The following is a 17063-nucleotide window of genomic DNA, read 5'->3' on the forward strand; positions in this document are numbered from 1 at the left end:
AAGTGAGGAGTTGTTTGAGATTAGGGGGCTGTCTGTGTGCAAAAGGTTTAACCCCACCCCCCACCCCGTACTTTTGAAAGAGAGCTGTCACTATCCAATAGAGGTTGTAAGTTGTTGTGTTGAACTGGTTTCAGTCGAGAGTTGTGTGTGACCACTAGTGGTGTTGTTATTGTCTTTTGGGGGTCTGTCTTGTAACAGGTTTTCTCTGGGTATCATTCTGGCTTTGTTAATCTGTTTCCTGACTTCATCAGGTGGGTACATTAGTTCCAAAGAGGTTTGTTGTAGATCCCTCGGGCTCATTCACCTGTTCATCTAATTTAATATGCCATTAAATGCCAGCAATGCCTTTCAGTTCTCTACGGAGTTTGGACTGCAGTACTGCAGCTTTACCACTCCATGTTTACTCGGATGTAAAAGCTGCTGTGCAACCTAGCTTCAGGATTAGCTGCTGGGTACAATTATGCCACAGTTGGTCAAATCAGATTTTTCACGGTTGCACAGCAAACCAGAATATGCAATCGCTGAGCTTTGGCACAGTTATAAGGGGAACACGCGCCTGTTTAGTAAACAATATCTTTTATTTAGACCATATGTAAACAGAAAGCAACTGCATTTTCTACCCGTGGCTGATGCGATTGCACTCAAAGGAATTTCGAGCTACAAATACCTGGAATCGGGCTACTGACAGAAGGCTAAACTACAGCAGGCCGTAAACTCTCCTACATCTCAGCGGAAAACAAAGATCAAATATCCGGATCAGGCATTCCCCTCCCCTTCCCGCCCCCCGAAACATTCCCCAAAGTTCCAGTTGGATGAAACAGATTTTGGGGATGCTTGCGCACGCGCAGTGCACGGCGGAACCTTCAGCCACGCCATAGGGACCCACCGGTTCGGTATCAACGTTGCACTTCGGTGCCTGGAATCTGCTTGGGGCTGGTGGGTCCTGTGCCTGAAAGACGAGGAGGTGGTGGGTCTGTGTGTGTGTGTGTGTGTTTTAAGCGGGACTGTCCCTGGAAGGTGGCTTCCTTCTTCCGGTGCCGTTACGTAGCTGCCCTGACGAAGTCGTGATCTGTCTTCGAGCCCCCTTCCCCTTGGCTTCGCTGGGTGCAGGTGGGAAGTGATGACTGGCCCGTTTCCTTTTACCCCCGCAGGTGCCTAGCTGTATAGCAGTTTTCTCCGTCATTCTCGCTTAGTCCTCCCTTGTCCTCTTAAGCGTGCTAGCGAAGGGGAAGGGACAGTCAGTAGCTCAAGCCAAAATCTGGGTGTTTTCCCCCTGGCCGGGTAAAGGCAAAGACGAGGAAGAATTATCGCCCCTGACTTGGAATACGAATTCCTTTGGTCTAGAAATAGGCTCGTCTGTTGCATTAAAAGCAACAGCAACTGGACAAAGAGTCTAGAGGCAGTTTAAAGGCAGACCAGTTTGTGGTGACATGCACTTATGTGCGCGAGAGCCCATTTCATAAGATGCATGAAAGTGTGTCTTCAGTACAAAACTACGCATATGTATATGGGGATGTATGTGTGAAAGGAAACTGAACTGTGGAATGCGTTTGTCTTGTATGTGCTTGAGTAGAAGCGTCGCATACTATACTTCTTCCATTCTATAGCTTTTAAAAACCATTTTTCAGGATTTCTCCCTTTCCCACGTGAGTATGTATTTCCAGACTTCTTTGTTTGACTTAGAATAATAGCTGGAAGTGTGGGCTCAGGAAGGATGGCAAGGGTCATCCATAAAGTATGTCCTCAAGAGTAGAGATATAAGGACCTGGAATAAACTCCTCCAAAAATGCATGGGGGGAAAGTTGTCTCCCAACACAGTTTTCTGATGGAAAAATTGGGACATCTTGGAGACCACTGAAAATGTTTGTTTCTTCTTTGAGTGAAATGATCTTTAAATATGAATTTATTCATTCAAAATATACAAAAAGAAAAGCTGAGAACTTTTTAAAAAACAGTGGAAATTGGAGGCACTGGGGAAAAAAAACTCCTATGAACTATTTTGGAATGAAATAAATGTTTTTAACACAAGGTTTACTCATTCAAAATGTACAGTGTTAAAGTTGGGAGATCTGGATCAGAACTGCAAAAAATCCCCCCCCCCTTGATTTTTTTTAATTGGAATGAGTTAAGTGTGTTATAAGACAAAATTTTACTCACTGAATATCAAAATTTGGGGCTTAAAAACTTTTATTGTGGATGTTTCCCTTATGATTTCAAAATGTTTGATAATATTGAATCTCTCTTCTGGGGGATTGTAAAACTATGACAGAGAAAGAATTTTGTTTTGCTTAAGTTCTGTAAACATGTGCCATGCTTTTATGGATGAGCTGTCATCATTTGTTGTTTCTTAACAGGTGCCTTTATCTACAACAGCTGTAAGACTGCAGAAGTATAATTGGTGCATTTTCTGTCTCCGTAATTGGGGGCAGGGGGGAAACTGCTGTTCAATTTTTCTCTGGTCACTGATATTTTGGAGCTTCTATCACAGATTAAAGCAACTGTGGTTGACATACAGCCCATAACTACATGTAATTTTCTTGTCTTTCTAGTTTGTAAAACGCTGTTCTTCCCACAATGGACAGTTCTGGGTCTGACTTGGGAGAAGGTGGTGGGCAGACCACCTTTCGAAACCCCAGTGGTGAAGATAAAAGGCAGTGGCAGCAGGAGCGCCTTAACAGGGAAGAAGCCTATTACCAATTTATTAATGAACTCAGTTACGAAGACTACAGGTTAATGAGAGATTGCAACATCCTTGGGACTCCAGGTATGAGATGTGACATACCTATTAGACTTTTATCTTGCCCTTCCTTCAAAGAGCTCAGGACAGAGTATATGGTTGTTTCCTCCCTTTTGTCCTCTGCTGTAATTCTGAGCCATGTAGCTATATGTTTAATCCATCACTTTGAGTGTGTGAAAGAAAAATGTATAAATGAAATAATACTTATTCTGCCTTGAGTCCAAGGAGAATAAGGCAGGACAGATATATTTTAATTAAAATAAGTAAATGCAGACATAATTATTTACTTCATTTACACATCGCCTTTCTCCCACCATGGGACCCAAAGGAGTTTACATTGTTATCTCCTCCTCATTTGTTGTCTTCTCCATATTATCCTCACAATAATTCTGTGAGGTTGGCCAGGCTGAGAGTGACACTCAAGTCATCAAGCAACCATCCATGGTAGAGTGGGGATTGCAACTTGTGTGTTACAGATCCAAGTCTGACACTGTACAAAAATTTGGTCCTAATGTACCTAGGGAGTGCTTTAATTCTAGTTTTCTGGATTCAATTGGAACTTGTATTGTATTGCAAAGTTATTTTTTGTATTTATTACATTAGATTTATATTTCACCCATTCTGCGAAGACTCAAGGCGGCTAACAACATAAAATAAACAGAGGCAACATTTAGTAAACAGTATTAAAACTATAACAATAAAACAATCAAAGAAAATCACAGTGGTGCTACTGAAACGATCATTTCAGAAGATAGCTTGCATTTCAGAGGATAGCTTCAGTAGGTCAGCTAGGTCTGAATCCAGTAGCACATTAGAAACAACAAGATTTTAGGAGTGTAAGCTTTTAGGAGCCAAAGCTCCCTTGGTAGTTAATTGCAGGGAGTCTGACTCTTGAAAACTTATTCCCCCAAAATCTTTTTGGTCTCCGTGTGCTACTCGACTTGGATCTAGTTGTTGCAAATCATGTTCCTGTCCCCCCCCCCCCAATTCCTTGGTTTAGAAAGATGCCTTCAATTGTGCAAAATAGAAGAAATACTTTAGATTTCAGTTCCTTAAACTTTAAATCTGATTCGAAAACATAATACACAGGGAGAAGTTAATTCCAAGATAGGGACCTCAGAACTGTATGTAGGATTTATCAGAATTTTGGTAAGTAGTTGCAGTGTTGAATCTTACTCTCTCTCCTGTTTCTCAGATGCTTTTGCAACTCCATCTTGTTTCTTGTCATTCCAGATTATTTCCCACAATCTTTTTATTGATTTCCAAATTTTATTTCTTCTTTTCTCTTGTATGTCATAGGTTAAAAAAACTGCCCTGTTTGTGTGTACTGTTCAACCAGTAATAACATTGACAATATCATGTGCAACGTTTCAGGAGAAATAACAGCAGATGAGCTGCAGCAACGCTTGCAAGGTGCAAAGGAGCATCTGGTATCCCGAGATGATTCAGAAAATACAGAAGGAGATGCAGTTAGATGTAAGCTGTTTTCTCTGTAACAAAATAGTCTTTGCTACATTGCTGTGAAAACACTGAGTTTTCATCTATAGTATTTTCCTGAATAAAGTTAAGCTAATGAGTTGGGAAGAGCTACAGTATTGGAAAAGTGACACATGGAGTTTCTGAAGCTGGTCTGCAAGATCTACATGTCAGCTTCTCTTAGGGTTCTAGTGTTACGTAACTGCTTCATTAACACCCATTTTTTCCCATTCTCTGACCTTATTTTGCCATTTGTGCAGTATCATTGTCTTATGAAAGTGATGTGTAAACTGCTCAGTACTTCTTTATTATTTATCTATTTATGTATAGCCAACCTTTTTTGCTGATACAATCTAAAACATGAGACAAGTAATCAGCACAAGGCAACCAACAAACAATGCAGTAGGATTAGGACCACAAACATTAGCAACAATTAAATCTGAGATTAGAACTTCTTGTTTCCCTACTCCCCAATAATTACAAATGACTGGAATAGACTTCTAAGGTGATTATTATTGTAATGATAGGACATCTGACACCCATTGCTTTAGTAGCTGCTGTTTACCAGTAATTGCATTAAACTTCATGTCATATGTCAGACAAGTGCATTGGAGAATAATGATAAAATCTTACTTTATAGTTTCACAACTACAAACTTGAGTGAACATAGATTATTAATAATTCAGATTTATATGGTTATAGCTTACTATGGTGGGTACAACATACTATGACAGGGTTTCCCAAAGTGGTACTCATGGGTGCCATGGCACCCACCAGCACCTTTCCTGGTGCCCACCAAATGTTCCCAGAAAGTGGGTGAGACCAGGTGGGGCACTTGCCTAGCGGGCAAAAATAGTGGGGCTGACAATAGTGTGTGCCCTTAGTTCCTGACACATGCACATCCAGCAGTTATGTGAGCATTAATACAGCAATACAAGGTTGCAGGGCTGTCTGCTTAACTCTGAACAAGATTCATTGTTACTCATGGAAGTTGCTTACATTGCGCCTTCCTCCTGTAAATTTTGCAACATTTGTTTATTTTGTGAGTCTGGCTTTTTAGATTTCATAGCAGTGCCTCAAGGGAAGTGGAATGTGAACCCTTTCTGTGATGACTGATTATGTGGTCACTGAAGGTTGTCATTTCAGATATTCCATTTATCAAGAAGTGCAATTACTTCCCTTATATCTCTAAAGTCTTAACACCTTGCAAAATGTGTTTCATTTAACCACTTACAGATTCCGAGATTCTTGGGCTAAACCCAGCCAATGTTTCCCTGCCAGAATGGCAGAGTATGTTCCATCGTGCGGGAAATTCCACCCGCAGTAGCGAACAGAGGGGGAACCAACCTTGGAGAGCTGTGAGCCGGGTGACCCCAACTAATGGAGGATTCCGGTTTAGTCTCGAAATAAATATAGATCATGAATATAATGGTGGGGATAGTCCCACTGAAGAATTTGATGGCATCTCACATGGCTACATGGTCAGAAGCCATGCAGAAAACACATCTCCAGTAGCAGATAGCCCAATAGCCAGCCGAACTAGGAGCAGGGTAGTGAGAGAGACATTTAGCCATGCACTTGCCTCCTCTGAAAGTGGTAGCATAAGTGATTCAGTGGCACAAAGTGGTGAAGAGACACCTCGACTTTTCTTAGGCAGACACAGCAGTAGAAACAGCAGCTTAGCAACACACACCTTTTTAGATGACAATGAACACAACATTATTAGACAGAGGAGAGTACAAAGAGTTACATCAGTGAGACTTCACAGCAGGAGAGCCAGAGCTAGAAACTGGAGGAGGGCAAGACAAAGATCAGAAGCATTGAGGAGTCAGAGCCAGACCCTGTTGGAAGGACAGCAACATAGGGATACTCAGGAAACCCAAAGAAGGTCTAGAAGGATGCATACAGTCCATTCTCCCCCACAACAAGGTGAAATGCAAGTGCCGTCACTGGATATAATTGTGGAAGAGGAGGAATCTGGGAGATCCACAACCATACTTAGAAGACATCCTGCTATTACATTAGATCTTCAGGTAAGAAGAATTCCTCCTGGAGCATACAGAGACCGTCAAAGGATTGGTATAAGAACTCTCTCAGGAGCAGGCATGGCAGAAAACTTGGTTGCTTCTGAAAGTAATAGTGAGGGTTTTCATTGGACCGTTTTACAACCTGAGCACACAGGCATGCAAACTTATGGTAGTGCCATACCTCCTCACAGAATATCAGAAACTGGGCTTAGGGAGTCTTCATCGGTGGCTGTTGGATCAGTCATAAGGCAAATTATGACTGAGTTAGGAGAACTAAGTTCATTAATAGACATAGATAATGAAATTCGGAGGAGTGTTCGGCACTTATCAGAGATGCAGTCAGAGCTGTCTGACTTGCAAAATCTAAGCAGTATTGGTGAATTCAGAGACGCATCACTTGAAAGCAGTCCTGCTGAACATGATAGGAGGGAATGGCAAGGAGAGACCAGTGCTGTGCAGGATGGCCATCATGGTGATGGAGCTCAAGATAACAGTCAGTTTCAAGACACAAGCAATTTAACTGGAAATGGGACACTTTCCATTCTTCGACTTATGCCTGATCTTTTGTTAGATAACTATACCAATGACCGCTTGAGAGGATTAACCAAAGACCAAATGGACAGTCTCTCCACTCGCAGTTATGGGACCACCATTGCAGAGGAAAGTGAAAGAAGTATGACCTGTAGTGTATGCATTAATGACTATGTGGTGGGAAGCAAGCTAAGGCAGTTACCATGCAAGCATGAATTCCATTTTCATTGTATTGATCGTTGGCTTTCTGAAAATTCCACTTGTCCGATCTGTCGGCAATCTGTAGTAAACTAATAGACAGTGAAGTCTTCAAATTCTTGACCCCTCTGAGTCTTGAAAGCTGGCTGATATTTGTGTACCATGAATAAGGGGAAGGGAATTGATGTTTACAACTGGAGAAAATCTGAATATAGGGAATGAACAAGTCTCATTTTCTGGGTAAGGGTAAATGTCATTCTAATAAACTTCATAAAATTAGAATAAAACAGAAATGTAATACCTTGTGCTGTTGAGAACTTGATCTTGTTTCGTTTATTCAGTTTGTTTCATGCAGTTATCAAATAGTATTTCATTTAGGTTGCGAACACCATCTGTTACAAAAGTCTTCCTGGCTGTCTTCCAGGATACTTGGCAGAAGCTACTTAAGTGTTTTAATATGTGGTGCATATTTATGGATATCATTAACATTATGCGCATTTGAGTTTATTTTATAGGCAGTTTTTGCATGTTCTGCCATTTCCTATTTCTGTGTTGACTTTCAAACATTAATTACAGAATGTTCAGGGTGTTTGATATATATTACAACCAGTTCCCATTACTTGGGTTTTTAACAACAGCTAAAGGTTAAAACTGCCAAGGATAAGCAACCTACTTACAGCCTGCATGAAGAATTTTTGCCTGCAATTTTATCAGTTTACTGTAAAACTGTCACAGATGCATAAAACTTGTAGTAACATTGGTCAATCTCAAAGGAAGAATTTCCTGGCCATCAAATGCTATCAACTGTTAAGATAAAATGTACATCAGTTGCTGAGTATTAAGCACAGTTGTATACCTGGACCTTAAGGTTTATATTAATACCTGAATAAAACTGCAGAAACAGAGAGTACATTGTGTGAATCACTTACATACTGTTAACTAAAAGGTAAATGAGAAGGTTGTCATTTGTAATAGTGGTTGAAGCCATACAACTCATTGCATCTAGCTTGCAGAAAACAGTTTTTCTCTTCCCATATGTGTGCATAAATTTTAGATTTAAATGGAGCTACATCAGGAAACTCAAAAACTCAGTCCAGCTTCCTTTGTAAGAGCAGTATTTAATGGGTGGGGGGAAAGTAATATAAAGTTAATACTTAAAAAAATTCCTGTTTCATTCCTATGGCATGTGACATCTATGTTGAAACACAGTTCCAGATTTCAAAATATAGAAAGTCACATATGTATCCCTAACTACAGCTAGATTACTTCAGTATAGCTACAGAATGCTCAGGTGCTAACCTTGTCAGACAACAAGGGAGAGAACAGTCCTTTAGAACTTATCCCTATATGCTTTTCAAATAGTATTTGTGATGAACATAGGTATTAAAGCAGTTTCTGAGTTATAGAGGGCTCAATTTGTTCTTGATGATGATCATCGTGATCTCTGTATCCACAATAATTCTGCCCTGTTTTGTTCCCAAATAGTTCTTAAACTCAGCATTTCTTAACACAATAGCTAAATGCTGGATTCTTGGTCATTTTAGCAGAATGTATTTTCACAGAGCTGATTCATCAGCCGAGCAATGGAGAACTAGTCTATGGTTTTATATGATAATGATGCCTTCATCATGTACATATGGTATCTATCAATCCAGTCTTAATGAAGATGGAAATGGAGCCTGATGAGTCTTCATAAGACAATATTCATGATAATTCTTAAACAATACTTTCCCTTTCTTAAATTATAATATGGAGTTAAATGATCATTTTTCCAGTGAAGCCATACAATTAATTGCATCTAGCTTGCAGAAAATAGTTTTTCTTCACCCCCCCATATGTTTACATAAATTTAAATGGAGTTATATCAGTAAACTAAAAAAATTAGTCCAGCTTCCTTGTGAGAGCAGTGTTTCATGGGTGAAAAAAAGTACTAGCATGCTAGTATATGTAAAAGTACTATCATGCTAGCAACTGCTATGATCTGGGCTGAGTTTGTTTTTTCCTCTTTGCAGGTATTTCCAGTGCACATGCTTAATCACCTTAGGGCATAAGTTTCCCTTTCAGTCTTTAGCATGTGCATAAGCATTAGCCCATTAGTGGGGGATGGAAGGCTGGCGTGCCTCTCCTGTAGCCCTGTCCTGCTCTTCCTCCTGCTTCCACAGTAAAAGGAAAAGTGGGGTATACATTTTTAATAGATTGATTGATAGGGAGGATTGGATTAGGAATGTGGCAGATGTGTACAGGCCACTCAATCTCTGTAATGGCCTGGTAGGCTGAGTGTCCATGAGTGGCCCAGAATACGGGTGTGGTGGGGAGAGAAGCAGGCCCATCTTCAGTCTGTCAAAAGCAAGACGAAACTAAAGGCTACAATCAGCAGTAGTTCCTCGCCTTGGAAACTTAATGAGTTCTGCAGGGGGTCTTTAGATAATAAATATAGTACCTGACATTTTCTAAAGATATTATTTCCACTGCTTCATAAAAAAGCTAATTTAAATGTAATTTTATTTTAGCGCCCCCCCCCCCCCAGAACTCATTAAGTTTCCAAGGTGAGGAACTATTGCTGATTGCAGCCTTCAGTTTCATGTTGCTTTTGACAGACTGAAGTTTATATGAATGATGCTTTATGCAGATTCATTCACTCAGCCACATTCAGCCCTCAAATAAGTTAGTCTGTATGAACCTTATGGGACACTTCTAAAATAAACAGCTTGGTAGTTCTGCCTTAACATTTGTGCCTCTGAACAGACAAAGTCCATTTTGCTCTCATGAGTAATAGTCATTGATGGACCATGTACAATTTTATGTCAGATACATATTAATGATAAAAATAATGAGAAATTTGATTTGGATCCAAACTAGAGATGCAAATATTTTTGCTCATGGAACACAATTCCCACCCCAGCAGTCCAAAATGTCCCCTGAAATCCTAGAATAAAGAGTCCAATGGCACCTTTCAGACCAACAAGGTTTTGTTCAGGGTGTGAGCTTTCCTGTGTACGCTCACTTTCTTGTTCTGTACACATGAAAGCTCACATCCTGAATAAAACTTTGTTGGTCTGAAAGGTGCTGTTGGACTCTAACTTTGTTCTGTTGCTTGAGACCAACATGACTACCCACCTGGATCTATCCTGAAATCCTGGTTTTGGAGCAGGCAGGTCCCAAGGTCAAGATTGGGGGCATTTTGACCTGCTGTGGGAGGAGGATAAACCATTATTGATTTTATTTATTTACTTAGTAGATTTATATTCCGCCCTTTTCCATGACGGGCTCAGGCATAATAACTGTTAAAGCCCAACAATAAAATAATAAAAACAGTCAAAACAAACACAACAAGATAGAACACAGCACAGGCAGTGTGGGCATATCTTACAGATTAAAACATAGATGTCAGCCCGAAATCTAAGAGTCAAGATGGTAAATTAATAGGTCATTGTAGGGGAGGACAAATAGATGGTATAAGCAGTGAAGTGAGGATACCCGCTTGCCTCAACCAAAAGCCTGGCAGAATAGCTCCATCTTGCAGACCCTATGGAATGGCAGTAAGTCTTGTAGGGGCCGAATCTCTGTGGGGAGCTGATTCCACCAGGTCAGGGCTGGGGTCAAAAAAGCCCTGGCCCTAGTTGAGGCAAGCCAGATGTCATTTGGGCCGGGATGGCCAAAGGATTGCAGTAATCTTCAGGGCTCATATGCGAAGAGGCGGTCCTGCAGGTATGTTGGTCCCAGGCCTCGTAAGGCTTTAAATGTCTGTACTAGAACCTTGAAGCGGATCCAGTATTCAATTAGTAGCCAGTGCAATTTGCTCCATGCTCCAACTGCAGAAATACTGATGCCCACAGAAAAGTTAATTTATAGCCAATTCGTAATTTTTACTACCACAGATTAAAGTATCAGGCTAATAACCTCAGCAAGAGCTAGTTGTTGGAAATACAGTGTGCTGCATTGTTGTGAATGCAGTGGAACTAGCCATGGTGCTGAAATTTGTTTAAGATCAGTGGGATAGCTGTAGCTTCCTCTTTGATACTGTCTACTGTTATGTGTTTATTTAGATTTCTATCCCACCCTTCCCAAAAACAGACTCAGGGTGGATCATATCAATACATTTTACATAAATATAAAATAACTAAATAAAACTGCTAAAAGCAAATCTCAAATTTTCAGAGGCAAAATGCCAATGATAGCCAGGTCAAAATCCTAGATCTTGGCTGGCACAGACAAGTAGCAGCGATCAAAGACAGTACCTGCTCAACTAAGACTCGCACTAGGGCCTGCATGTGGAGGCCGTGTTGATGTTTAATGATGTCCACCACCTCAACCAAAGGCCTGGTGGAACAGCTCTGTTTTACAGGCCCTGCAGAATTGCAACAAGCTCCGCAGAGCTCAGATCAACAATGGGAGCTGGTTCCACCAGGTAGGGGCCTAGTTGAGGCTAAGTGGACATCCTTTGAGCCAGCAACAACCAGACAATGTTGTTCAGCAGAGTGCAGAGCTCTCTGGGGGTATATGGGGAGAGGCGGTCCCTAAATTCCATACAATCACTCTCGAAAACAGCTGTAATATTCCTGCACCCCATATTCACATGTCAGTAACTCATTTATAGCAATGTGACTTGAGAAAGATGGGTAAGAAGTTCTACCAAAAAGGTTTTCAAGTTCTCTTTAACTAATACTTTTCACTACAGAAATAGCTACTGTGTAGAATAGCCAAGTTATTTTTAAAGATACCCTTGTAGACCTTGTAGGCGCCCCGTGGCGCAGAGTGGTAAAGCAGCAGTACTGCAGTACTGTGGTCTGAACTCTCTGCTCATGACCTGAGTTCAATTCTGGCGGAAGCTGGATTCAGGTAGCCGGCCCAAGGTTGACTCAGCCTTCCGTTCTTCCGAGGTCAGTAAAATTAGCACCCAGCTTGCTGGGGGGAAAGTGTAAAAGACTGGGGAAGGCGATAGCAAACCACCCTGTAAAAAGTCTGCCGTGAAAACGTTGTGAAAGCAACGTCACCCCAGAGTCGGAAATGACTGGTGCTTCACAGGGGACCTTTCCTTTCCAGTAGGCCCCTAGGATAACAGAACACTGAGCCTCAGTACCCAACTGACTGATTTAGGAAGTCCCTGGTTCAAATGTTGCTGCTGCCATGATATGACTTAGCAAAATGGAACAGCCTGGCCTTTCTTTTGCTTCATGTAAATATTGACTGCATATTGAATGAGTAGCCATTTCCTATTCTTTGCCTACACTGACCTCTAGTGTCTTCTAACAGCTCTGAACACAAAGGGGCAAAGATGGCTACATTTTTGCATGCTTATGTACATGAAAACAAAATTTAGGAGGCAGGCTTTAAATATTTGCTCATTTGGAAGTGAGAGCTGCTATCTTGAACTTGGATGTGAATTCATGGGAGCCCATTCAGTGTGTATGTTTTCTTTTTTATGTGAATTTATTCAGTCCTACATGGTATATTTCATAATTTTGTGATCTTCATCCATCTCCCTAAGTGAGCAAAGCTATTCGGTTAGGAAAAGATCCTTGCCAGTGTGCCTTCTAAGCTGAGTTAGTGTGAGCTAGCTCACAGATTTTTAGTCTCCAGCTCACACATTTTTGTCTTAGTTCAGGAAAAATTGCCCCAGAGCACAATAATTTATGCAGCAGCTCACAACTTTAATGTCAGTAGCTCACAAAGTGGAGTTTTAGTTCACAAGACTCTGCAGCTTAGAGGGAACATTGGTCCCTGCCCACACATGATGATCAGCCTTCCTATGAGGTTACCTCGTGGCTCTGGGATTCAGATTGAGGTTCCCCTCAGTCACTATGGCTAATAGCCATTAACAGACATATTCCTCCATGAATCTATCTAATCCCTTTTAAAGCTGCTTATTCCTTTGGCCATCACTACATCCTCTGGCAGCAAATTCCACATTTTAATTACTTTAGTCATTTTAATCATATTCTGTGTCTCAGTTCATGTGGGATGAGAAGAGACCCAAATATTAGTTTTTAGTTTAGGCAAAAATGGAGAGCTAGGCAGCTGCCTCTTTGCTTTTGCTAAAACTGGAATGCTGCTGAGCAGCTGCCTTTTTGCTTTGGGGGAATCTGATGCAGGATCAGCAATGTTGTTGCCCTTTTAAGGAATCTGCTTGTTTGCCAGGTGCCTCCAGTGCTCTCCAGTTCCAAAGAAACTGACCCAATTAAAGGAGCCACCTCTGACACTTAGAAGTGCTGAGGAAAGCTGGGTGAGCTCCCTCTTCATAAAAGTTTTAAATATACTGCTTTTCATGGGCTCAGTTTGGTGACCAATCCATCATGTGTTTGCAGAGAGAATGGCACAACAGACAAGTATTAATCTTTAAACTAAATTCTGAAACAACTTTTTTTCCTGAACTCCCATTAAACAGCTCTAATTGAGGTAATGGCTGCCTTGTTTTCAGATGTAGCATCCTTCACTCCACTTCTAGGACTGAATCAGACACTCAACAGGACCAAGCATAACAAACATGAGCTAAAGCACTGCTTTATCAGTGTCTTTTTCAGTACATACTTTATATTAGTTCTCAGGGATTAATCTCATCATGAAACATTATTTTACAATAAGCACATACTCAAGCATTTATTAGCATACAACACTGATAATGACATTTCATCAGGTTGTATAACAAGGTGATCCAATTCCATCCGATAGCGAACAACTAATTTTAAGTCTATACTGGAGCATGTCATAAGAACGCTCTAAATGAGCTCCATAATGCTGTTATGAGATTGCTGATTCTCAAACAATATGCTTTACATAAAGTGATATTCCTGGTGGGAGCCAGGGCTTCTGACAGCAAGAATGTTAAGAAGCCTTTGTGAATGTCGATGTTTTTGCAGTGGGACTTGAATGTTAGGGGGGCTATTTTCAAGTTCCCATCAGAGGCTTGTCTAAGAGAGCCCTTCCCGAAAGAATAGCTTAAGTGAGGAAAGAGAGAAGCAGAGAGACATCTGTGAGCTGGCTGAAGTGCCCTGGCCACAAGGGGATCCCTGCCTCTCTTTGTGGATCTGATCTGGGATAGCAGAGTTGCTGTTCTATAGGACTGTCTTTACCAATATTCCCTCTAAGCTGCAGAGTCTTGTGAGCAAAAATTCTACTTCGTGAGCTTCTGGTATTAAAGTTGTGAGCTACTGCATAAGTAATTGTGCTCTGGGGTCAGTTTTCTTGAGCTAAGAAAAAAATGTGTGAGCTGGAGGGTAAAAATCTGTGAGCTAGCTAATGCTAACTCAGTTTAAAGGGAACACTGGTCTTTACCTGTTCTCTACTAATTTTAATAAAGCCAGGATTACAGAACTGTACTAGCATTCCAGTGCTCTCTCCTCTCCTGACAGCCCCTCTTCCACAAATGGGACAGGAACTTCACTTCCTGAGAAGTGAAATGTATATCACATGCCCTAGGACTTATTTGCTACATTTTTATCCTGCAAGGAGCTCTAGGTGGCATACACTGGACTACCTGCCTTCATTTTACCATAGCAACACCTGTGAGAGGAAGGTTAGGCTGAGACAGAGGGACTGACCCAAGATCCCCAGTGAGTTTTCATGGTTTGAATCTTGATTTCCCAGATCCTAGTCAAGCACACTAACCCTAAGCTATGATACAAAGTGGATAGGTGCTCGAATCTCCTTGAAAAGCATATGAAGCTGCCTTAGACTAAACCAGGGGTGGCCAAACTGCAGCTCAGGAGCCACATGTGGCTCTTTCACACATATTGTGTAGCTCTTGAAGCCCCCATTACCCCATCAGTTGGCTCGGAGAAGTTATTTTTCTCTTTAAATCACTTCTCCAAGGCAAGCCAGCTGGCAGCTTGGAGAATACATTTAAAGTTGCTTTCTTTCCACCTCTCCTCCCCAAAATCTATTTTTCTCCCTCCCTTGCAGCTCTCAAACATCTGATGTTCATGTCTTGTGGCTCTCAAACATCTGACGTTTATTCTATGTGGCTCTTGTATTAAGCAAGTTTGGCCACCTTGGACTAAACCAAGCCCTTGGTCAATCAAGGTCAGTACTGTGTACTCAGACTGGCATCAGCCCTCCAGGGTCTCAAGCAGAGATCTCTTGCATGAACTACTACCTGATCCTTTCAGCTGGTGATGCTGGGGATTGAACCAAGGACCTTCTGCATGTCAGGCAGGTTCTCTACCACTGAGCCATGGCCCTTCATAACAAGAGAACATTGTAATGAATGATGGCTTAGGCCAGTTGCATTTAAAGACATTGAAACAGAGTACTAATCATTCCAATCAGTCCTCTTGGAGATGAGAGGTAGCAGCATACTTTCCAGGCTAAAACCCCAACCTGATAATGCCAAGTCAGTTTATCACACAATTATATGCTGGGGACTGGGAATCCTGTGACTGTCGTGGTGTGCTTGGGAGCTCTTCTGATGCATTTGGCTGGCCAGTATTGGGAACTAATTGCTGGACTAGGTGGAGGCAGGCCTCTTCTTGAAGACCCACAGAGTGTGGGCTCCACTGCCACATGATGCAGAAGATCAGCACCCCATGGTTTTTTTACAGCAAGTAGTTGAGAGAGGGACAGGGCTGCCAACCTCCAGGTAGCACCTGGAGATATCCTCCTATTACAGTTGATCCTCTGATGACCAAGATTGGTTTCCCTGGAGAAAATGGTTGTTTGGGAGAGCGGATTATTATACACACTGAGGTCCCTTCTGGCCTTAACTCACGCAGCCTCCAGACCCCGCCCCCCAAAAAAATCACCAGGTATTTCCCAACCCTGAGCTGGCAGCCTTAGAGGGGGAAACCCAGTGGATGTTTCCCTTGTCCCCGTATTGTTTTCCTAACAAATCCATCAGCACTTCTGTTTCCGTTTCCTAGTACCAGCACGTCCCCTCCACAGCATGGAGCCAACCACCACTCTAGTGAGGGGCGATCTGCATGAGGAAACCCTTGCCAGGGAAACACCCCTCTCTTGCACAGTATCAACATCCTGTGGCTGCTGCCTGCTTTTTCACAAAAATTCAAAGGAACAATAAGACACCCACATCATGGATCTGACATGTACTTCGGTGCTCAGTTGATGGCCTAGATAACTGCATGTGGTCCTTCCGGATGGTCTACTCTGCACTGGTCCAACCAGCAAGGAATGGGGGGTTGGGGTAGCCTTACCCTCGGGCCTTAGCGCAGCTCTAATTGGGCACGCACGGGGTAAGTCATGGCCTTTGGGGGAACCGGGTTGCTGGCAGCCCCTGGCTCTTTCGCACATATTGTGTGGCTCTTGAAGCCTCCACTGCCCCCATCGACTGCCTTGGAGAAGGCATTTCTTTAAATCACTTTTCCAAGCCATCTGGCGGCATGGAAAATGCATTTAAAGTTAAATCTGCTTTCTTTCCCTTTCCTTCCCCCATTTATTTGCCTGCCTGCCTTCCATATAGCTCTCGAACATCTGACCTTCTTGTCCTACAGCTCTCGAACATCTGACATCTGTTCTGTGCGGCTCTTACGTTAAGCAAGTTTGGCTACCCTTGGTCCAGGACGGGCTTGTCAAGAAGACACGGGCTTTAATGGTCTCACCCCGCTGCCCGGTCGCCGCCCTTCCTGGCCAAGTTTCTAGCCCACCGCATCACCAGTAGCCGATTGACGATGACAAACGGCAGCCTTTGGTCCTCGGAGGCCGACGGGCACGGGATCGGGCCCGGCTTGCTGCTAACGGGATTGCTTCTACTTGGCTGCGGGCCAGACCGCGAGGGGAATCCGTGCGGTGCCCAAACACCCCCCCCCCGCCCTCCACGCCCCAGCGCCTTCCCCGGGCTGCACTCGCGCGGCTTTGCCCGGCAGCCTCCGGAACAGAGCCACCCCCCCCCCCCCGGCCGGCCGCCGGGCTCCGCAGCCAGGAGGCGAGGAGGCCAAGGGGTCGCTCGCTCGCTCAGCCGCTCCTCCTGCTGCAAAGGAGGCCGAGGCGCCACTGCCAGCCGCAGTCGCCACGCCGTGCGTGTGGGCGGGAGGGAGGGAGGGAGGGAGCGGGCGAGGGGACGGCGCGGCTCCTGCCGCCCTATGGACTCCTGTGCTGGGCGCCGCCGCCGCCTCGGCCCTGAGCTCGCAGCAGCAGCAGCAGCA

General features: G+C 43.0%; 1 protein-coding gene across 6 annotated transcripts; it reads left to right on the forward strand.

Moving 5' to 3' along the window:
* The first annotated feature begins 849 nt into the window (after nucleotides 1-849).
* On the forward strand, nucleotides 850-7876 carry RNF6 (ring finger protein 6). Of its 6 annotated transcripts, none has more exons than XM_060234766.1 (4): nucleotides 850-1110; nucleotides 2550-2764; nucleotides 4112-4213; nucleotides 5450-7876. In XM_060234766.1, exons 2-4 carry the CDS (start codon nucleotides 2575-2577, stop codon nucleotides 7063-7065), a joined length of 1908 nt encoding a protein of 635 aa, XP_060090749.1. In that variant the 5' UTR covers nucleotides 850-1110; nucleotides 2550-2574; the 3' UTR covers nucleotides 7066-7876. The 6 variants fall into 6 exon arrangements, with proteins under 6 accessions (XP_060090749.1, XP_060090751.1, XP_060090748.1 ...); XM_060234768.1 differs by having other exon boundaries at nucleotides 850-936; XM_060234765.1 differs by having other exon boundaries at nucleotides 891-967.
* Nucleotides 7877-17063: the final 9187 nt, after the last annotated feature.

This window comes from Heteronotia binoei, chromosome 3 (assembly GCF_032191835.1).
Source record: "Heteronotia binoei isolate CCM8104 ecotype False Entrance Well chromosome 3, APGP_CSIRO_Hbin_v1, whole genome shotgun sequence".
NCBI lineage: Eukaryota > Metazoa > Chordata > Lepidosauria > Squamata > Gekkonidae > Heteronotia > Heteronotia binoei.